The sequence below is a fragment of the Hemiscyllium ocellatum genome, chromosome 4 (genome assembly GCF_020745735.1).
Source record: "Hemiscyllium ocellatum isolate sHemOce1 chromosome 4, sHemOce1.pat.X.cur, whole genome shotgun sequence".
Lineage (NCBI taxonomy): Eukaryota > Metazoa > Chordata > Chondrichthyes > Orectolobiformes > Hemiscylliidae > Hemiscyllium > Hemiscyllium ocellatum.
The window spans coordinates 126,613,213-126,636,380 of NC_083404.1; the positions used below are offsets into that span (position 1 = coordinate 126,613,213).

The 23,168-nt window shown below is 40.2% G+C and overlaps 1 protein-coding gene across 2 annotated transcripts in view; it reads right to left on the reverse strand.

Annotated features, from left to right (window-relative positions):
• LOC132815096 (serine/threonine-protein phosphatase 4 regulatory subunit 1-like) overlaps nt 1–23,168 on the reverse strand; it is an 84,004-nt gene that overhangs the window by 21,706 nt on the left and 39,130 nt on the right. For both annotated transcript variants that reach the window (XM_060823852.1, XM_060823851.1), the window contains exons 10-15: nt 20,026–20,168; nt 18,174–18,739; nt 6,337–6,515; nt 4,829–4,933; nt 3,973–4,059; nt 146–331 (exon numbers count right to left, since the gene is read on the reverse strand). In XM_060823852.1, the coding sequence (XP_060679835.1) occupies nt 146–331; nt 3,973–4,059; nt 4,829–4,933; nt 6,337–6,515; nt 18,174–18,739; nt 20,026–20,168 (1,266 nt within the window). The remainder of the gene's footprint in view (nt 1–145; nt 332–3,972; nt 4,060–4,828; nt 4,934–6,336; nt 6,516–18,173; nt 18,740–20,025; nt 20,169–23,168) is intronic.

The following is a 23,168-nucleotide window of genomic DNA, read 5'->3' on the forward strand; positions in this document are numbered from 1 at the left end:
CTTGTGGGTCATACTGTTACAGTTAAGCTCATTAAAAGAGGTAAATCAATTATTTTCAACAGGTTTTTCTCCATATAAAGACAGTTCTGAAAGTTTATGCACATTTAACCAATTATTTTCCAAAATGCATAATTACACTCAGTACCTGCATATCAGAGGCCAGTATTTCATATGTATTTTTCAGACAGTGCCAGTTTTGCCTGCCCAAAGTGAATGCAACACCAGGGAGACTGTAAGCACAATGCTTGGCTATCTCTGTGTCAACAGTCTGGGCGCGTGAAGGATCAGTCATTGAAAGATATTGATCCAGCAATGCTTGAGGAACGACATCCTGAAAGTGACAAGAAAATTTTGCAACACAAATTTATTGCATAATATCCAGAGCTCTGTCAACAATTACATATCTCATTTCCATATTCAGCCTCTTCATACCCTCCAAAAATCTTCCACCGTGACATATAGAATTATTACAACACAAGGAGACTACTCTGCCCATTGTACCTGCACGAGTAATTCAGTGAATTGATATGTCATGATTGTTCATGCATTTGCAATGTACAAAAGCATATCAAGAAACCTTTCATTGTCACGTGTAACAAATAGTTAAAAAGGTTTCCCAAGTGACCTCAATTAAGTACCATGTATTCACTAAACTCAGTTAATTGGAACTGTTTATCATAAATATGGAAAAATGTTTACAAAAATGATGTTCTTCATTTCGCAAACTGAATGAAAGACGACATTTCAGGTTTAGTACCTGTGTATTTAACAAACATAATTTCCCCAAATAATAGAGTGGAAGGTCAAAGCAACAATGTCAGTTGCTCTCTGAAGTTCATCTAATTAATTTTGGAGCGAGGATAGGGGTGAACACGACATATGACTGCCTGCTTTGGCACTGCTGCACAGAAACAAACACAAAGTGTTTGTGTTTTCATCAACACTTGAAACCCATTGTAATAAGTCTTTTCTAATAGGTCAATTGTGCAAAATTGTACTATTCACATGACAAGCGGGTTAAGTGACGAGTTGAGCAAATTTAATTTACTATTTAAATAGTACACTATTTTCAGACTACAGCACTTCAGTACTGTGTTTAACCAGCTGTAGCACACCCAGCATAACATGATGTGGGGTGACATAATGGCTCAGTGGTTAGCACTACTGCCTCACAGCACCAAGGACCCAGGTTTGATTCTAGCCTTGGGCATGGTCTCTGTCTGCGTGGATTTTCACTGGGTGCTCTGGTTTCCTCCCACAGTCCAAAGTTGTGCAGGTTAGGTAGATTGGCCATACTAAATTGCCCATCGTATCCAGGCATGTGCAGGCTAGTGGATTAGCCATGGGAAATGTGGGATTACAGGGATACAGTGAAGGTCTGTGTTTGGCTGAGGTGCTCTTGGGAGGGTTCTTGTTGCCCTGATCAGCTGAATGACCTCTTTCCATATTGTAGGGATTCTATTCTATGAATATAATATCAAATATTCCCACTTTAGTCGGAATGTAGAAAGCTAGTGTTTTTTGCCAAGCAAGTCAACTATTTGGCAAAAGTTAATACATGAAGTCAGGTGGTGGGTATTTGTGGTTGATCTGATCACAGAGGCACTGCAACCAGATTTTATCATATCTGCAGGAAGCTGTAAAGAGGCACTTGCCCCATGAGATATTGATGGGTAATGACCCCCAACACTATTCAAACCAAGTCCAGGAGATTAACTCAACAGAACAGACAAATCAAAACAAATTCAGGGTCATTGTGATTCTCAAAAATGGCAACTTCAGGAAACTGAAGTGTGCATTTCGAAGGATCAGTTGAAATTTCTATTTTGAGTCACAGATTTTATTGATAATGAAACACTCATTTCAAATGGGATGCATGCTCCTCCCCAAACACTGTATCCATTCCATGGCTGTTAACCTCAAAGGTTTGCATGGTTCACATGATCGCTTCTCTTTTTTTCCCCCCCTTTTTTTTTTTTAAGTGTTTTTGTCCTCCCCAACATAGCTGCGGAGTAGAGGGGCTGAGCCCAGGACTCGTCCAGCCCTGTCAGTTTTCTCTTCTTTTTGCTTTTGCTCTTTTTTTTCATTTTCGTCTCTTCAGAGCCTCTAGAGGCAGTGCCAGGATGAGCCAGACATGGCTCCAACCTTGCCCAGGAATTCCTGGCGAGTGAGTTACACATCCCGGGCTGACTACCCAGCCCAGACTCGCAGGCTACAGGCGCGTGCCTAAGTCTGGGTGCCTGAAGAAGGGTAGTCGCATGCCCATGTGGTGGTCTTCTTCAATGTCCAGGTGTTCCGGCCCTCTTGTCCAGGAGTGACGGTCTCCTTCAGTTGAGTTTTTTAGCCTCTTATCCAGTGGCCTGGCATGGTAGTCTCATCCCAATTGCATCTTCAGGGTGGTCCATCATTCCTAAAAACTGGCTTCCTGAGCCCAGGAGACGTTGACTAAACTGTGATGAACTTTGTCTTAAATTTAATTTTTTAAATTATGATTTATAACTTCTGTCATTGCTGTAGGTGCTGCAGTAGGGCAACTTAGAAAACTTTTCACCGTATTTTTCAGGTATAAATACCATGACAATTTTTTGCTCCTACCCAGAGACTGGACAGAATCTTGTTTTTAAACTGAAGAAAGAAATGGAACTGCTCATTTCAAATTGTGACATGTGATGTGAATGTACTATTTCCCTATGGAACATACAAAAGATAGATTATCAAAAGCAAAGCCTAACTGCAAAGTACAGTAACTGAAACGTTAGATAAATTTATGCTCTGACAGATTTGTGATTGGTCTTCAAGTTTCTTTTCATTTTGTTATGAACAGTTAGCTCTTCTAGATAAGAGGTTTTATTCAAGTTAGGTAAAGACAGCACTACTTGAAAAATAATTTGCAGGGAGATTTAATGGCAGCACTATTCCTGACCTTGGATAGTGGTTGGTTCTGTGGCACATAGAACAGAATCCATTGGCAAAGTTTGTGGTTCTCAACATTACAGTGCTTAGGTAGATGAAGGAAAAAAGGAGGGGAGGTATAAGCAGCAATGGTTGGCGAATCAACTCCAGTTTTTTTCCTGATGGAAGTTCTGACACAAACTAACATTGAGTTCAGTGTCTTATACAATAAATTCAGCAACTTAGCATTCACACTGACATGAAGAAATGCAGTTTCGTTTGGAGATGAGAACTGATAATGAAGTACATATGGCACAACATTTTCATATTTTGGATTAGTAACATAAGGAACATGCAGTCTTCAATCAAACACATTTAAACCATACATCCAATATTGCTCAGGAATCATGCGTCAGACACAAGTGTTTAGAATTGACCAGGGTGGCATTGGAAAAGCACTGCAGGCCACAGCATCACAGGAGCAAGGAATCAACAGTTCAGGCATAAACCCTTCATCAGGAATGGGGCTTATGCCTGAAACAATGATTCTCTTGCTCCTCAGATGCTGCCTGACCTTCTGTGCTTTTCCAGCGCCATACTTTTTGACTCTGATCTTCAGCATCTGCAGTCCCCACTTTCTCCATGTAAGTGTTTAGTATTGCTATGAGCACAGATTCTTTTTATGTTCTCCTCAGTTTGATGCAGTGAACTAATAAAGGTATCTGTTTCATCAATGTTTCACAAGTTTTCAACCTGGTTACTTAAATAAAGGATAAGAAGAAGCGATCAAGAGCTAGAGTACCTAGCCAAATCCAATATAAAATCTACCATGAACTCAAGCTATGAAGTCCAATGTCAGCTACAACAGTGACTCTTCAGGTCACACTATCATTGGAATGTATATGGAGCACAATCTAAATGACAAGAAGTTACAACCTTCAAATGCTGAGTGAGTTCTTTTCAATAGCCAGGGGCCTCTTACTGCAGACTCAGGGATTCAATAAATAAAATAAATGTGAATGATTTAATACCTCCTTAAGAGTTACCGTTAAGATCAGTTAACCAGATCCATTTACTTACCTGAATTTTAGATTTTTTATCATCTTCAAAACTGTTTGGTCTCCGACAGGAATTGTCTTGTATAAACTGAAGCCTGCCTTCTAAGTTCTGTTGGTGGAAGTAACACTGAATGAAACAGATTTGAATTTAAAGTCAAATTCAATATGCTGTACACATGAACAGAAAAGGTTGACTGAAAACTGTTATAAGAGTCAGAATACACTAAATCAAATAGTTTAGCTTTAATTTGTTCCATTTCAGCATCAAAATCAGACACTAACCTATTTCTTCAACTCACTGTAAGCTGAACAACACTTTTAGAGCAATCCTTTCTTACCAGGAATCAATATACTGAATTCAGTTGCACACCTTTTAAGGCAAGGCATCCTGGATGATGATGCATCAAACCATGTGCAGATTCAAAGCCAGATGTATATACTCGAAGACTACCCGATTCTTTTTCTCTAATCCCCTTGAAATAAAAGCCATTATGCCATTTGTCTTCCTAATTGCTTACTGGATTTTAACGTCCAATAAACAATTAGGAATATATGCAACGTGGTAGCCACTCATTTAATCACTTGCAGATATTAATTACCTGCCCACACTAATGCTTCTTATGGCTGAGGACCTTTCTTTCCCACTTCAATTTTACTTTAACAAGATGTTACATTCGGTGTTAAGGGGAGGAAATGATAACCAAATATCTGGATTTGAACAATAAATTACTTGGATAAACAAACCCAAGCATAACTCTTGATTTGATCACAAGCTGTCAATTTGTCTTTTACTTAAAACCCCTCTGCTTCATTGAAAATTTGCTTCAAACTTTTCTCAAACAGCTCTGCACATCAAAGCTTTTTTTTAATAATCTCACCGTCTCAAAATAAGTGAATACCCGGTCATCTGATACCATTGCAGAAAAGGGAGATGCATCCAGTGTTTGATTGGTGCTATACACTGTATCACTGACGCAGTCCTCCTGCAAACAGATGGAAACATGCATGATAAACAGGCTTTAATAATCAGTCATTTTTAAACATGCAAAATTCAGATTAATCAGGCATTCAAATTGCAATCAATCTTCCAAAGAATTTTTTAAAGGGACATGTAGAATCAGGAAACAAATTAAAGAAAAATGACACATCCAACTTAGATCACAGAATAAATAATATGCAAGCCCTAGAGTATGCAGAGATAGTTGACTCAATATCACAGGTGAAATCTGGCTGTTACATGCAAAGAATTCTAAGAAATGTAACATTAAAATTCATTTAAAAAATGTAGAAAAGTCAAAATGGTGCTAACTGGTTAACCTAGCTACAGGATCAAGCATGTTCACAGTTAGCCATGAAAAATAAAGGGATAGGATGAGGAGGTGGGATGGTCTTTGGATGGTTAGTGTGGATTTGATGGGCTGAATGGCCTGCTTCCATACTGTAGGGATTCTATGATTTGCCCAGGAGCAAGAGGAACAGGGTAGTTGTTATGGGGGACTTTAACTTGCCAAATATTGACTGGGAACACTACAGTTCAAGTAGTTTAGATGGGTCAGTTTTGGTTCATCTTGCGTAAGAGGATTTTCTGACACAGTATGTAGACAAGCCAACAAGGTTGAGAGTAGACATAATCGAGATGTATAAGATAATCATTAGATAGGGTGGACAGTGAGAGCGTTTTTCCTCAGATAGTGAAGGCTAACACAAGGGGACATAGCTTTAAATTGAGGGGCGAGAGACAGCTATCAGGGGTAGTTTCTTTACTCAGAGTAGTAGGGGTGTGGAATGGCCTGCCTGCACAGTAGTAGACTCGCCAATGTTAAGGGCATTTAAATGGGCGTTGGACATACATAATGGAACGGTATAGGTTAGATGAGCATCAGAATAAGTTTACAGGTCAGTGCCACAGGGGCTGTACTGCGCTGTAACGTTCTATGTTCAAATATGGGTTGGTCTATCAAACGAGAATCTACAAAGTTGGAAATTCAAATGCAAGCAGTATCAGCCCCCACTGTTGGCAAAGAAACTGAATGTAGAATTGCACTCAGATTTCACAGCATCTGAAAACAAAGGCAGGTTTTCAGCATTCAGTTAATACCACCAATATCAGGAAATTGTTTACATGTGTCAACAATTTAAATGGATTTCTAGTAGTAAAAATGGGTTAAAGTTAAAAGTGTTCTGATCTTGTGTTTGACTTAATTTGTTTAGTGCATAATCTCAAGAGTTAGATTTAACACTAGTTTATACAAGAAACTAAACTTGCTACTATTTCGTTCTTACCACACAAAACACTCTCATACATTGAACAATTCAGCTTTGGTCAACTACTTATTCAGCCAAAATATTATTTCCAATCAGTGAGGAAGCATATGAGCTATCCTACCTCAACAGGGGCTGAAATTTCAGCAGTTAAAGGCACATGGTCTTGGCCAGCATTGACAGGGTCAACTTTCATAGGATCAGCTTGAGACTCTGTTTGGTTACACACCGGCTCCAACGATCTTCCTTCCTCAAAGTCAAGAGTGGAAGCTCTGAGAGCAGCAGTTAGAACATCCACTTGTGCTGTTGGGTAGAAAAACGCGGATTACTTTATCATTCATTAACTTTGTAACATTAAGATTCATAATAGACTAAAGGAAAAATCAGTGGTTCAGAAACAGTAGTCAAGGATGAAGGGAAATAAAAACACACAACTACAGGCCAGTTAAGTAACAATCATTGAGAAACTGCTAGAGTACATGATTAAGCAAAAAAAAAAGCTGAACATTTAGAAGAACTTAGCATAATCTGTCAACATGGTTTTGCAAAAGAGGAAACCATGGTGAACAAATTTGCTACAGTTTTTTTTCCTGAGGATATAACATGCCAATTAGATGCAAGGGAACTGATAAATGCAGTGCATTTGGATTTCCAGAAGGCATTTGACAAGGCGTCACATAAACAGCAACTGTTCAAGATAGAAGTCCATGCTATTGGTGGTAATGGATTGAGGAGCGTTTAGCACATGGAAAACAAAGCTCAACACTAATGGACCTTTTCAGGTTGGAAAGATATAACTAGTGGAGTGCCACAAGGATCAGATCAAGAGCCTCAAATCTTTATTATCTGTATTAATGACTTGGATGAAGGGGCACAGTAACATACCCAAATTTGTGGATGATACAAAATTAGATAGATGGCATGTTGTGATGAGGACATAAATCTGCACGAGTTTAGTGATAGGTCGAGTAAGTGGGCAAAAGACTTAACAGTTTCCTATATTAAATTCAATCTGCTAAGTTGGACAAATCAAAAGACACTTTTTTTAAATTGGAGAGAGACTTCAAAAAGCAGCACACTGAGGTCTAGGTGCGCTTGTGCATGAAATACAAAGTTAGCAAGTAATTAAAGGTGACAAATGCAATTTTGGTCTTTATTGCTTACAGGTATGGAGCTTAAAATAAGGAAGTCTTATTATAATTGTACATGGTTTTGGTGAGGCCACACCTAGTGTACAGTGTACAGTGTACGGTCTCCAGATTACAAAAAGATATACTGACAGTGGGGACAGTTTGAAAGTGACCTATTGGGCGGATGCCTGGGATGAAGGGTTTGAATTATCAAGAACAGCTAAAAAGATTAGACTTTTATTCATTAAAATTTAATAGAATGGGGATGGTCTTAATGACAAGACTCTGGAGGAGGCTTCAAAGGGTAGATGTTAAAATGTTTTCACTAGTGGGAGAATCAAAAATTCAGGGGCAGTCAATTAAAACTTAAATATGAGGAAATTTCTTCACATTGAGGGTAGTAAATATCTGTAACTCTCTCCCCAAGGGAGTTGTGGAGGCCAGATCCATTAAAATTTTCAAAGTTTGGGAGAAGATTTGTAGCTCGGATGCTCGTTGTTGTAGTTCTGTTCGCCAAGCTGGGAATTTGTGTTGCAAATGCTTCGTCCCCTGTCTAGGTGACATCCTCAGTGCTTTGGGAGCCTCCTGTGAAGCGCTTCTGTGCTGATTCCTCCGGCATGAAAATTTTTTTGAAAGATAAGGGAGATAGATTTGAGAGATACTGAGTAATTGAGTAAAAAATGAGGTCTGCAGATGCTGGAGATCACAGCTGAAAATGTGTTGCTGGTCAAAGCACAGCAGGCCAGGCAGCATCTCAGGAATAGAGAATTCGACGTTAAGCCCTTCATCAGGAATGAGAGAGAGTAGCCAAGCAGGCTAAGATAAAAGGTAGGGAGGAGGGACTTGGGGGAGGGGCGATGGAGGTGGGATAGGTGGAAGGAGGTCAAGGTGAGGGTGATAGGCCAGAGTGGGGTGGGGGCGGAGAGGTCAGGAAGAAGATTGCCCCCACCCCAAGTCCCTCCTCCCTACCTTTTATCTTAGCCTGCTTGGCTACTCTCTCTCATTCCTGATGAAGGGCTTAACGTCGAATTCTCTATTCCTGAGATGCTGCCTGGCCTGCTGTGCTTTGACCAGCAACACATTTTCAACTGAGCAATTGAGGCCTATGATGAGTTGGCATACAAAAATGTAACTGAGGCCTGAGACAAGTCAGCCATGATCTGGTTGAATGGCAGGGCAGGTTTGAGGGGTCAAATGGCCTACCCCTGCTCTTATTTCTTATGCTTTTAAACCATGTGATGGTATGGTCTTCAGTCAAATGGAGTCATTCACTGCAATTGCCTCCTTAAAATATTCCTGCCTCTTTCTCTCCTATGAAGTTAAGGGTTCTCTCAAGAATCCTTATAACACTACTTTCCATTCAAAATGTTTGTGAGCTCATGTCTCTGGCTTTCTATATTTCAATGAAACACTTGGATTGCACTTTGCAAAAGTAAAGCTACTCAAAAAGCATTTCATAAAGGCAAGGTACTGAAACAGAAAAATATTGTTAACTGTGAAAACTCTTTTACCGACTATATTGCATAATATTGATGATATCCCATCAAAAGCATCAGATTGGCTTGTTTCCTTTCTATTCTAAGGGCGTGTGCATTTAAATAGTCATGCTATCATTTGCTGCTCATCTCCAGTTTGCCGGAGGTGGTTCTGGTTGAGTTGCAATAATTCAAGACAGCAGTTAATGTTGCTGATTTTAGCACAGCAATATTGAAAGAACTGCAATATGTGCCCAAATGAGGATGTGACAATGGTACATGGCAATGATCATGCACAAATGCAAACTTCTGGGTGGTAAAAATAATGTTTGGGACTCAAGTGGTTTCAATTTTGACTTACTCTACCTACCCCAGTGAAACAAAAGGAGAGTATTACATTGTGCTCCCATCTTGCGGCTCATCAATAATCTTGCTGATGACTCCTTCACCTGGTTTACTGGGATAAACTGATTGGGTAGCAATTGGCCAAATTTGATTTGATACACAGGAAGTACATAAGCAATTTTTTAAAAACACATTCTGGGGAGGTTAACAATGGTGTCATCACTTGACTATTAATCCAGAAACTCAGCTAATGTTTTGGGATCCCATGTTCAAATCTCACCACAGCAAACAGTGGAATTTGTATTCAATAAACAAAACAAAATCTAGAATTAACAATCTACTGATAATAATAAAACTATTGCATTGTCCAAAAAAAAAACCCACCAGCTGGCTCACTAATGTCCTTCAGGGAAGGAAATCTACTGGCCTCACCTGGTCTACCCTACATGTGACTCCAGATCCACCATCATGTGACTGACTCAACTGCCCTCTGAAATGCCCAGCAAACCACTCAGTTGTATTGATTGCAAAGTCTCAACAAAGGAATGAAACTGGACAGACCACATGGCACGGACTTAATCACCAGAATAGACAATGGCAGAAACAGTCCTGTCAACCCTGCAAAGTCCTCCTTACTAACTTAAGTACCAAAATTGGAAAAAATTGTGTCTCAGAATCGTCAAGAAACAGCTTAACATTGTCTGTCAGGTATGATTCCACGAATATGACTATGATCCAAACACCATCACCATTCCTGGATTTGTCTTGTCCCACTAGCTGGAATGACCAAGATGAGGTGGCAGTACAATGGTATATAGTCGAAGTGGAGTTTCCCTGAGTGCGCTCAACACTGACTCCAGACCCATAAAGTCTCGCAGCTTCAGGTTAAACACTAGCAAGGAAACCTCCTGCTGGTTACCACATATTGTCCTCCCTCAGCTAGCAACTCAGTACTTCTGTATACAGTATGGAGCAACATTTGGAGAAAGCATGGACGGTGGCAAGAGCACAAAATGTACTCTGGGTGGGGAATTTCAATATCCATCACCAAGAGTGGCTGAGCAACGTCATTACTGATCGAGCTGGTCAGGTCATAAAGGACATTGCTGAAGGACTCCATCTGCAGCAGGTAGTGAGGGAACCAAAAAGAGGGAGAAACATACTGGACCTCACGCATATCAAGCTGCAGACTACAGATCCATCAATCCATGACAGCATTGTTTAGAGTGACCACCGTACAGCCTCAAGGAGATGTCCCACCTTCACATTAAGAGTACCCTCCATCATGCTATGTGGCACTATCATGATACTGAATTGGACAGACTTCAAACTAATTTAATGATCTGACTGGGCTGAGATGCTGTGCGCCAACAGCAGGAGAACTGTACACCAGCACAATCTGCAACATTATGGCCTGGCAGATCCCCCACTCAACCATTCCCACCAGGCCAGGGGATCAACCCTAGTTCAATAAAGGGTGCAGGACAGCATGCCAGGAGCAGCACTAGCATACCTAAAAATGAGGTACCAACCTGGTGAAGCCACCAAACAGCATAAGCAGCAAATAATACTTAGCATTCAGAGATTCTACAACAAAGAGTAGATCTAAGATCTGCAGTCACGAATGGTGGTGGACAATTAAGCAAGTCACTGGATGAGAACGCTCCGCAAATATCCCCATCCTCAGCAATGGAAGGGCCCAATCACTGCAAAAGGTAATTGCAGCAATCTTCAGTCAGAAGTGCCAAGTGGATGATCCATCTTTACTTCCTCCAGTGCTCCTCAGCATTACAGCCAATTTAATTCCTTCCATAATATCAAGAAGCGGTTGGAGGCACTGGATGCTGAAAAGGCTATGGGCCCTGACAACATTCAGACATTGTGTTGATGGTTGGTGCTCCAGAACAGTGCTATTGAGCAGCTCTTGTTTAGCAGTAATCTGCTTGCTACCCAGTTTGGGACCACCAGGCCCACTCAGGTCCTGACCTCATTGCAGCCTGGAATCAAACGTGGATAAAGGGGAGTTGAGAATGATAGCTCCCGGCATCAAGGAGCCCTAGCAAAACTGGAATCAATGGGTATCAGGGGCAAACTGTCAGCTAGCTGGAATCATATATGGCATATATGAAAACGGTTGCAGTTGTTGGAGGTCAATCATCTCAGCAGGAATTCCTCAAGGTAGTATCCTTGGCCCAACCATCTTCACAGCTGCTTCAAATGATCTTCCCTCCATCCTAAAAGGTTAGAAAGGGGGAATGTTTGCCAATAATTACACGATGTTCAGCAACATTTGTGACTCAACAGATACTGAAACAGTCCACGTCCAAATACAAGAGGATCCTGACAATATCCAATGGCTGACAAGCAGCACCATAAAGGCCGTGCAATGACCATCTCCAATAAGAGGCAACCTAACTACCACCCTTGGTCATTCCAAAGTTGGTACCATTACTGAATTCCACCCCCCAGTCAACATCCTTTGGATTATCACGGACCAAAACTTCAACTGGATCTGCCACATAAACAGAGTGGCTGCACGAATAGGTCGAAGGCTAGGAACACTGCAGCAAGTAACTCACCTCCAGACTCCTCCAAAGCCTGGCCATCCTCTGCAGGGTACATGACAGGAATGTGATGGAATAATTCCTACTTGCTTGAATGGGTGCAGCTCTAACAGAAGAATCGTGACAATCTCCAAAACAAAGCAATTGGCACCAGATGCAATCCCGCCACCACCGATATGCATTAGCAACAGCGTGTATTATCGACAAGTTCTTTGGTAGTAACTTGCAAACACATGACCACTTCCTCAGAAGGACAGCGCAGTAGGAACACCACCACCTCCAAATTCCCCTCCAAACCACTCGCCATCCAGACTTGGAAATAGATCACTGCTCCTTGACAGGTGCTGAATTAAAATCCTGGAATCCCCTCCCTCAGGGCATTGTGCATCGACCTACAGCATGTGGACTGCAGCAGTTCAAGGTAGCAGCTCACAATCACCTTCTCAAGGGCAACTAGGGAAAGAGCCATAAAAGCCAGCAGTAATGCCCATGTCCCATGAATGAATTAAAAAAATCAAAATACATGCTAGCAATGTGTGTTGGAATAGCTTGGCTATGGCAGCATTTTGAAAACAGAACTAAAGGTCATGCAACCCAATTGTTAGTACATAGTTCAAAGCATCTATTTCATAGAATAAATCACTAATCAAAAAATTAAACCTTCCTAAACACTACAGAAACATCAATTTATATAAAGTGATGCAATTTGTGTTGACACACACAAATTACTTTCAAACCCTTCAGTGCATTTCGTATTGGTTCTCTTTGACACTGTATTCCACATAACTCTGCCTTCAAACAAACAAGCAAGCTTCCTATGAATTCGCTGTTGTTCAAAGTCGAAGACTATGCTCTTGATTTGAATTCCTCACAAAGTGAGAACCTCTTAACCTCCTGTAACAAACCTTTTCATTAAACACCTTAATCAAATTATCCCTGTCTCATCTCAAGGGTCTTCTAATTTGTGAAGATTCAGTCCCATCATTTGGGGCAGCACAGTGGCTCAACAATTAGCTGCCTCACAGCACCAGGGACCCGGGTTCAATTTCAACTACCGGCAACTGTGTGTGAAGCTTGCACATTCATTCACCCCACGTCTGCTTCGGATGCTCTTTAGATGGTTGTATGGACTCAAAGGGCCAAATGGCCTACTTTCACACTACAGGGATTCTATGATTCAATGATCAGTGTGAACTGCTCTAAACTGTACGTTCCTAGTGCTGTTCACCAGCTTTTAGAGTAACTGTGATATTCTGAAATATAATGGGATGTAGCATTGAACTGGAATTTCTTAAAAACTCCTTTCTACAGAGTTTAATTTTTAGGACTGATCCAACTTGAAGCACATTTACTGTTTATCCATCCTCTCAATTTAGATTAAGTGTAATCATGTTTGAAATGTCCTATAACTTACTTTGTTTCACTTATTCACTTGAACTCGTTACTTTGTTTAATTTTCTGCTCTCTTCGAATTTATTTCACCTTCAGTTCAGCATAAAGGGACTTTACCGAACATATTAAACCAATGTCTGACTGACTTCTTCAGATGCGCACAAATATTTACGGTATTGTTTAAAAGAACAAGGAGGGCTGAAGAGCATGCAGAATTCTCTCCTCTTAGGCTGCAACTTTATGATTCTCCCCAAAGCCTATTGCCTCTATAACCATAAGCATCTAATGATCAAAAGCAGTAGATACTACTATCTACAAGACACATTTCAGAAATTCACCAAAGATCCTCATACAGCACCTTCCAAACCTACAACTATTTCCATTTATATGGAAAAGAACAGCAGATATATGAGAATACAATCACCTCCGAGACCCGCTCCAAGCCACTCACCATCCTGACTTGCAAATATAATCACCATTCTTTGACCATCACTGGGTCGAAATGCTAGAATTGCCTCCCTAATGGCATTGTGGTTCAGCACACAGCAGGTGGACTGCAGCAGTTCATGAAGGCAGCTCACCACCACCACCACCTCCTTAGGGGCAACTTGGGATGGGTAACAAATGCTGACCATCTAGTGATGTCCACATCCCACTAATGAGTGTTCTCAGGGAATTGTTTTCAAAGTACCTGGTCATATGTTTCACTTGCCTTTACACATGCGGTGTTTAGCTGGCTGTCATGATTCAAAGCTGGCTGTCATGATTCAAAGCTATCTGCATTTCCACAATTCAAATATTGATATGCATTTTCAAATCCATGAATATGACCCTTGTTCTGCTTTTCATCATCTGACTAACAAGACAAGCACATTTTCATCCAATAGCAAATATAGCAGTTCAGACACGTTTGAGCAAAAATATATATAGAAGGTACAGAGTTTCTCTAATGAAAAGAAGAGGTTAAATCACAAAAAATGAAAAACAAACAGCTATCTAGACACAGAACGAAGATTAGGAAAATTTTTAATTACACGGCAAAATTAGGTTATAACCCATTTCCAAATGTTAGACTTGAACTTATGTAAACGAACAGAGGAGTTATCCGTCCAATATTTAACTTCTACTTAAGTGTTACTGCCCACCTCCACTTCCCAGCTTCTTAAACAAGAATAGGGATGGCTGGAGAAACAACTGTGGGCTGGCAGTATATGCGGATAGAAAACAGAGTAAACGTTAAGTTCAGTTCAGTGGCCGTGCTTCAGAACTAGCTTCTTTCCCGTGAACTGTGGAGGTCTTACATGAATAGTCAAAAACTCAGATTAAAATCTCTGCTTCTAAAACCCACAAATGCTCCCGATTTCGAAGTTACACAAACACTTCTACCAAAGTGACTATGTTTTCCCAACTGTCTTATATTCCCTTAAAAGAGAAAAAACACCTAAATTTGCTCCTGATCCAAGTCAGGTCTTCTCCGAACTGCCTTAAAGCTTCCCATCTCTGGGTTTTCCAAACTGAAATCTATACTTTATTTTTCTGAACTGAAAACACACTCATACCCTTTGATAGTTGTGCACTTGTCGTAACTATCATTACTACATATAAACCATTCTCTATTAATACTACAGAGATCACAGCCACTTGCTTTCTGAGCAATGCTATATTAGGTCACCACTCAGCATTTTGTTTTGAAAAAATGAGAACTCTTCACAAAAGTAACTAACATCCATTTGCCATCCCTTTGAAATCCAAACTCTAAAAATGATACTAATATTTAAATTCCAATCCTATAATCAGTGTTCGCAAAGTGATATTAGGTCAGATGATCTAAAGCATGGTCCAAGGGTTAGGTTGTGTGGAGCCTTTTAAAAGGGAACAAAAAAAAAACCACGAGATTGACCTTGAACATGATCTAAGCAGCTAAAGGTGATTGCAAGTTGGTGTTTTTCAAGAAAAGGACAGCTGAGATGTCTTTGAGGGTCAAAGACTTTGCTGTATCCATTGTGTCAGTTGCTTATTGTTAGAGAGTTGGTGCAGACTTGATTGGCTGAATGGCCTTCTTTCATGCTGTACCAATCTGGGATATTATTGCTAAACGGAAACAACCAGAGATGCCATCGAGTTGGCACTTCTAGTTGAAGATGGCTGCAAATGCTTCAGCCTTATTTTGAAATGGCATGCGGAGCTCTCCTTTTGTGTAGGTGGGGATTCTATAGACCCACATCCTTCATGGTGTCACAGGAATGCAGAGCAATTGCTTGGAGCAAATTATCAGTCATTTGTGATACCACTCAGTTCAGTCTATGGGAAGCAGATTCTTTAGTTTAGAGTGTTCTTGTGCTGAAGCTTCAACAGATCTCAACCTCATTTTTTTACTACTGCCTGTGCTGGTTCTGGCATGCTCTTACATTCCTCACGGAATCAGTTTTCAGATGGCAAAGGCAGAGTCTGGGATATGCCGAGCCATGACATTACAGATTGTACTTTAACACAATTATGGTGCTGAAGATATACCACAATGCCTCAAAGAAATCCAGGTTTGAGCTGCCAGATCTGTTTTATAACTATCCCAGTTGGTACTATCCCAGAGGACATTGACTATCATGCTCTGTAGCACTATGTGAAGCGGGACTCTGTTTCCACAAGGATTGTGCAGCAATCATTCTTGCTGTCAGGAGCACAGATTGGTGGTGGACAAATTGGCAGAGGTGCCCAAATAAGCTAGTTTCTCACCAATACTAGTCGAGTCTGATTGATAAGCCCTCAGAGTTCCAGTCAGTAGTAGGCTACGGGTCTAGTCTTGGTGTCGTAACCTAAATGCCCATCCAATGTACATTTCATGCCCTTGCTGCCCTCAGAACACCTTTGTCAAGGTTCAACTTGAAGAAGCATTCATTTATCATCTGAGGAAGAGAGGGTGGTGTTGAGCAGGAGATTGCCTACTCTTCAGGGTCAAATTCAATAAACATCAAGATTTCTTTTCTCAAAAGAACTTCAGTGAACCAATTTAAAAAAAAAGATATTTAGTCATTTCATGGGGCCATCATTAATTATACAAATTTTCTCCCCAACGACCAAAAATTTTCATTAGCTAGATTGAAATTTAACTTCCCAGCTGTGACAGTGAGATTTGAGCTTATGTATTTGGAGAATCAGTCTCTACAGTAACATTGCACTGTGCTTAGGGTGAAACCAGCAAACAGGGTCAGATCCAGAGGAGACAGGCCTTTTAGTAATACATGGCAGCCAATCATTCATTCATCATTCAACAGTCATTTATTTGGTGGTAAATGTTGATGATAATTAAAAAAAAAAGTTTCAATCCACTTCGAATTTAATCATTGTTAAACTGTAGGTTTTCAGTACAGTGATGTCACTTCTATCAAAGTAACGTAAGCCTACCCAGGCCATGTTGCAAAAGGTTAGCAAAATCATTTTGTTATCGATTGCAAAAAAGTGAACAGGGCACTCAGTCACACATTATTAGAGTTATGCAGCTCACCCTGGAAGCTTTTCCCTGTCTGCTTAATGGGTCTGTAACATTAAAAATCTTGAAGTAAACATTAAGAATTTTTGTGTCCCTAAACAATCTCAGTCCATGCTCAGCAACTGCTCTGAAAATCCTGCTCAAATTTGACGTGATAAACACTGCCACAGCAGCTGAGATGTTCTTAAAACAAATGTTAATTCATCCTATCTACAAATATCAGATTGATTACAAAAAATCTTTGCCAAAAATAAACCAGATCTTCCTTGGCCATGCAGCAAGCCCCCACTTAAAGTTTCTCACAGCGGTGGTTTTAAGCAATACACAATTTCCTATTTAAAGGAACGTAAAGGTTGCAGTTAAGTTCTGAAGGAAATTCATCACCAGGAAAAGAAATTAAACTAACTTGCTATGCAAGATGAAACACATTACATTGTGAAATTCTTATTTCAGTAAATAAAATTACTTTACAATGCAGTAACCTTCTACGTCATCGACTTGCCAATCTTGCTTCCTGAATCTTCTGCTTGCCACATGTCCCTCATTATCATGCACTATTCCTGCTGTCAATGCTCCAATTCAGGTCTTCTCCTGCTCCTTAAAAGACCCTCCAACATAGTTTCAACAACTCTCTAATTCACACCTTGTTTCCAACTCTCAGGCACGCAGTGTTTCCCACTCCGTGACTCAGCATCTCACCAATCCTTGCAGAGGGTCTCCTGCCCATCGCTTTCATCCCCTGAACAAGAGAGAACATGCAAGCATTGCCAACATCAGAGTGCAGGAGAGACCACAGGTCAGAGGGTCAGCAGCAAGAGGATGAACTAGGGGAGAACAACATGCTGCAACTCGAAGGAAGGGTCAGTGAGCATAACTATATGCTGGAAAACAGTGCCAAATTAGCCACAAAGTCAGACCAAAATTAACAAACTAAAATTTAATCATGTGATGAAAATACATACTCAACTGACTGATATTAAAAGCAGAACAGTTAAGTACTGGGAAGTTACATTAAACTGCACTATGATTTTTTTGCAACATTTACCTTCATTCTATTAATTATAAATCTCTAACGTAACGGCGGCACGGTGGCACAGTGGTTAGCACTGCTGCCTCACAGCGCCTGTAGACCCGGGTTCAATTCCCGACTCAGGCGACTGACTGTGTGGAGTTTGCACGTTCTCCCCGTGTCTGCGTGGGTTTCCTCCGGGTGCTCCGGTTTCCTCCCACAGTCACAAAGATGTGCGGGTCAGGTGAATTGGCCATGCTAAATTGCCCATAGTGTTAGGTAAGGGGTAAATGTAGGGGTATGGGTGGGTTGCGCTTCGGCGGGTCGGTGTGGACTTGTTGGGCCGAAGGGCCTGTTTCCACACTAAGTCTAATCTAATCTAAACTATTTATGCAACTGCAATAAGATGACTAGTTTTTATTTTGAGGAACCCAAACTTAACTGACACCTACTATGATTTTTACATTGATCATTTAAACTGGTGGAAGACCGGAAAAGAAAATCTCAGGGGATTATCATCACAAGAGGTTTGAAACGGATAGTCGACATATCATTGTACCTTTTACATCAGGGTCATCTATGTGCGGCTCTAAGTTTTCCAGCATCTCTTCCAGTTCCTTTCTAGTAGCTGTGCTGAAGCTTGGACAGTCTGATAGTGCTTCATCTTGTATTGATTCTTTGCTTTTTTGCTTATCTGAACATTGTGGCAGCTCCAGTTCCAAATCAAGATCTATTGTAGGTATAGGAGTCCTCCAGTAATGGAATGAGTTAAACATGTCCTCTGGAATGGCAGCCTTTTCTGAACTGGACCCAGATTCCTTTGAAGATGCACTTGAATTTGCAGAGTCTGAATTTGGCAACTGACTTACAACAACTCTGCTTCCTTCAGATGATTCAGATTTAGTACATACATGAGAATCAGAGTGCAACTGCAATGATGTTGCCTGGGAATGACTGGCATCACGACTACATTCACGGTCAGTATTACGTTCACTTTTTGAGAGTTCAGTAGCTGTATTTACTGATTCCACAGTACGGCAGCTAAAGTCTGTAGTTCGTTGTTCTGTTTCAAGATTATCCGCAGTTCTGTCTGCAACTTTCATCGATTCTGCTGCACATTTTGCACTAAAAGTGAAAAATAACAAAGCTCTTTTACTTTATCAGTAATAGTCAAGACCAAGTGTTACTTCACAGCTTAAATTCTTAGAATAAACTTAAGATAAACATTGCATCCTGCACTCTGTTCTGCTAACCTGACACACTTGGATAGGATGATCTGCCTGTAAAGCACATAAGACAACACTGTGCACTGTTCCTCAAATATATGACAGTAATAAATCAAATCAAAATTTAAAACTTGACAATTTTTGGCTTTATAGCCTGTTTGGAGAATTAAGTAATCCAAAAATTATTATTCAGAAAAATACACCCGTGGGTTTCCATGAAATTATCCAATCATGCTGACTGCTGAGAGATTAATAGCAACGTCTAGCAATGAAGACAAAATTTGAGATAAAAGTCTCCTATCAAATCCTGGAATTTAAACATTTAGTTCAAAGTCAGTGAAAATGTGCACACCAGGAGTTTCTTCTACTCTACAAAATATAGATATAAAATATTCCTAAGTTGACATACTCTTTTAAAAAACTCAGCTTTCTATCCAATGAGATTTTGAACAATACACTACAATTAAGAGGCCAAATTTATTTAAAAAAGGGATCCAGAAAATTTTATCCATTTGTTTTTCTTTCTACAGCAAAGAAAGTAGTTGCCACTTTCAAAGAGAGAGTGTTCTGTTGGCCAGTGTGGATAGTATGTCAAGGATTCTTCGGTAGGATTCTAAATAAAATGATTCTCATGACAAGGCCATTTAAGACCTTTTTGGAATGAGATTACTGATACACTCCACAAACTGGAATACTACTTTCAATTACTGCTTATTGTGTAAAGGAATGAGCAACAGCCTTGATACAGTTCAACTACAGAAGGTTTGCACTCTGTCTCAGTTAGGAGGGTAAAAATATCATTGAAGACAAAGAGAAGAGTGGTCAGGAACAACATTAACATCTAACAATGAAACCTATTTTACTGTCACAAGGAAATGATTTGAGTAGGGAAGTGCAGTCACCAGTTACTGGACTGATAAGCCAGAAGACTGAACTAAAGCCCAAGCTCAAATCACACAATGGTAGTTTGGTGAATTTGAATTGGCATAAAATTACACTCAAAACCTGCTGTCCTTATCCTAACTGCCAAAAAGTAAGTTCAGACCCATGACTAATTGCCTTTTAAATGGTTTAAGCCACTCAGTGGTACAGGGAAACTAGGAATGGATAACGAAAGAATCACTGAGAATAAATAAAACAGCGTGATTGAAATAAGTACAAATACAATCAACGACTAGAGTGGACCTGTTACTGTTTTCTGTTCCTTGGCTCCCCAACGCATTCTTGGATGAAAGCACATCTTCCTCTTTAAAGTAATGGCCAGCACCAGAAGAGCTAGCAAAGGTTGAGATGAAAGGCCCTAATGACTGAAAGGCAGCTTGACGAACCTGCAAAGAGAGCATTTCAATGTTAAAATGCCACCCTCTTAATCCATTTCTAATGCCAACTACAGTAATTCAAAGTGAAAAGTAAACTAACCTTAGTAAGAAAGGATAAAATAAAAAAAATGCATGAAACACTCAGCAGGTTAGACATCAATTGTGAAGAAAGAAATGATATTTCAGGTCAGCAACCTTTTATCAGAACTTCGAAGAGTTGAGATGCAATAGCTTTTAATCAAACATAGAAGTAGTGAAAGGGGAGGGGAACACAAGGTTAAAACTGTGAAATAATAGAAGACATGAGATTCAAAAAGTAATGTCGCCATCATCCCACAAGACCACAGGGTTGCTCTCTCATGAGAGAGACGTGACTGCTGGCAGTTTAACCTAAGGGTAAACATGCCTCAGGCAAAGGGAGAGGTTGAGAAAGTGGGATCTTCGTGGTGACCTCAGCCAGTGTGGGAATTGAATCCATCTTATTGCTATCATCATCAGATATTGGGAAATTCAAATTCTGAAGGCAGTACACCTTGGATGCAGAGACTAGTTTTGATAAATACCTTTGAAGAAACTTCTCTCCATCAGCAAGGTTAGAAGAACGAAGAAGTATAAACAAGTAACCTTGTTAGAGTATCAAGAGACAAACAACACAGCAAGGGGGATGCCCAAAAACAATTCTGAAACAGGATCACTATTACCGCAAGAGCCACTTCACAAGTTTGAGAAGAGGGAAACTGTTCCCGAAATGGTTAATTTTGTCACAGAATCATAGTATTAAGTTTATCCATCATCACAATACTGGCCTTTTTACAATGTTACTATGCCATTGAGTTTTTTTTCTCCCTCCCAGAGGGGGTAATTGGCCAAGCTCCAACTAGGCTTGGTTTGAAAGGGTTATTGGGGCCCTTTTTATACACCCCTAACAGATAATGCCTCTAGCCCAAGGCTTTCATGTTTTAAAAACAAAACCTGTATAATCAAAGGGAAGTGGCCAGCTCGCTGTTGTAGCTAGCCTTCATGTAGAATAGAGTTTTGATTCAGTTCAGCAGCAGTGTGAGAGAAGAAAGGCTGTTGGGGAAGTCCAGCTGGGTACACTCCCTCTCCCTAATGTCAAGCCTGTAAGCCTCGACTTGTTTCATTTTTACTTTTTGTGCTAAGGGATGCGTTTATTGGGACTATTGCAAGTATTTTCGGAACAGTGTCAATAAGTCAGGATAGTCTGTCGGGTTTTTGGATAGGATAAGTTATCCTGTATTCTATTTTCTGTTCTTTGTTTCAGTCTGTAATTTTGTAAACTAATTCACTGAGAATATCCACTATAGACTTACCTAAAACAAATAGCTGTATCAGTATGTCTTTCAAATGGTCTTTCAAAACCTGCTGGGCTGGGCTACCTGCTTAAAAATGTTTTGAGGGGTCCGGCTTGGTCCCTAACACCATGTATAAAGTTATGGTAATTATATATTAGAGCTGATGTTACAAGTATTATAACAATTGGTAGAAAGTAACATCCTTTTAATCTTCTGTACGAAGGCCAGCAAGAGGCAGGAATTGCATAACAGAATTTGGAAAGTCAATAAGTTTACATTGCAGACGGCAGCTTTCTCGGAAGGGACAAAACAATCGGTGTTGGAAGGTGGTCAATAATCGTAGGAACTCAAGGATGTGCGATTGAAGGGCTGACAAACATCGCAAGCTGGTGGGAGGACCCAAGGTGGACCACGGAGGTACCCATCATTGATAATGTATTCATAGGATTGGATGTGTAGGTCAGAGGGGATGCGCAAGCACAGATGCCAATATTGCATGTAAATATTGTAACAGTATGTATAAATATTCTGCACTTTACTGGAAAGGTAGAGTGCCACTGACCTCCGATTGGAGCTGTAATTAAGAGGGCAGCTGTGCCCCACATGAAAGTAAGTTTTGGAGCAGTCTCTGGCCTCTCCCACATGTGCAGCAAAGGAGCTCTGAATAAAGAATGAGTTTTGCAACTGAGCACAGGACTCAGACTCCTTTTTAAAATCCCTCTCCAACATCCATATGCAGTTCAATAAACATTAATCCATTCAAAAACAATACTTTACCCCAAAATCTTGGATATTACCAATCCATTTGAAAGACATACTGATAGTTTCCCAAGCTCTATCTTCACATGTTATGCACTTGAAAAGGCATTTCTTCATTTGTTCCATTCCTCTTCTCCATATAAATTTGTTTTTTTTTGGCCTGCAATTGATATATTGCCTAATCCTATCAGAGCTGAAAATGTGTTGCTGGAAAAGCGCAGCAGGTCAGGCAGCATCCAAGGAACAGGAGATTCAACGTTTCGTGCATAAGCCCTTCTTCAGGAATAATGCACGAAACGTCAAATCTCCTGTTTCTTGGATGCTGCCTGACCTGCTGCGCTTTTCCAGCAACACATTTTCAGCTCTGATCTCCAGCATCTGCAGACCTCACTTTCTCCTCGAAGATTTTAATCCTATCAGACCACAGCTATCTTCTTGCATTGTTTCACTCCTAACAAGACCGACCCTCATGGCACATGAACTGAATTACTTACATTTCATACAACGATGGCAAAGGATATCGCCAAGCAAATTTGCTTTGTTTACGGTTAGGTTGAAAGTCAAGAGCTGGAGATCAGGGAAATTGAGCGGGAGAAGGGAAATTACCACAGTCAGTAATAAATCTAAAAGGAACGTGAAGTCTTGTGATAAAGCACAAAGATGCAAAATTCAAACTCAGCCTTAACTAAGTAGGTGGTTATTAAACAGTAATATCATGAGAGACAATATTTGGACTCAGGTTTAAGAGCAAGGAGTTTTATCCCAACCAATAAAACACATGCAATTTTTGCCCATGGTACATCATGGTTCACAAAAGAACAAATATCTGATACTTGTTAAAAATAATGAAAATTTTTTTGTTATCAATCAGAAATTCACACATGGTCTTCCTGAAAGATAACTGACACCATGCTGAGTATAATAGCCACAGTTGGAA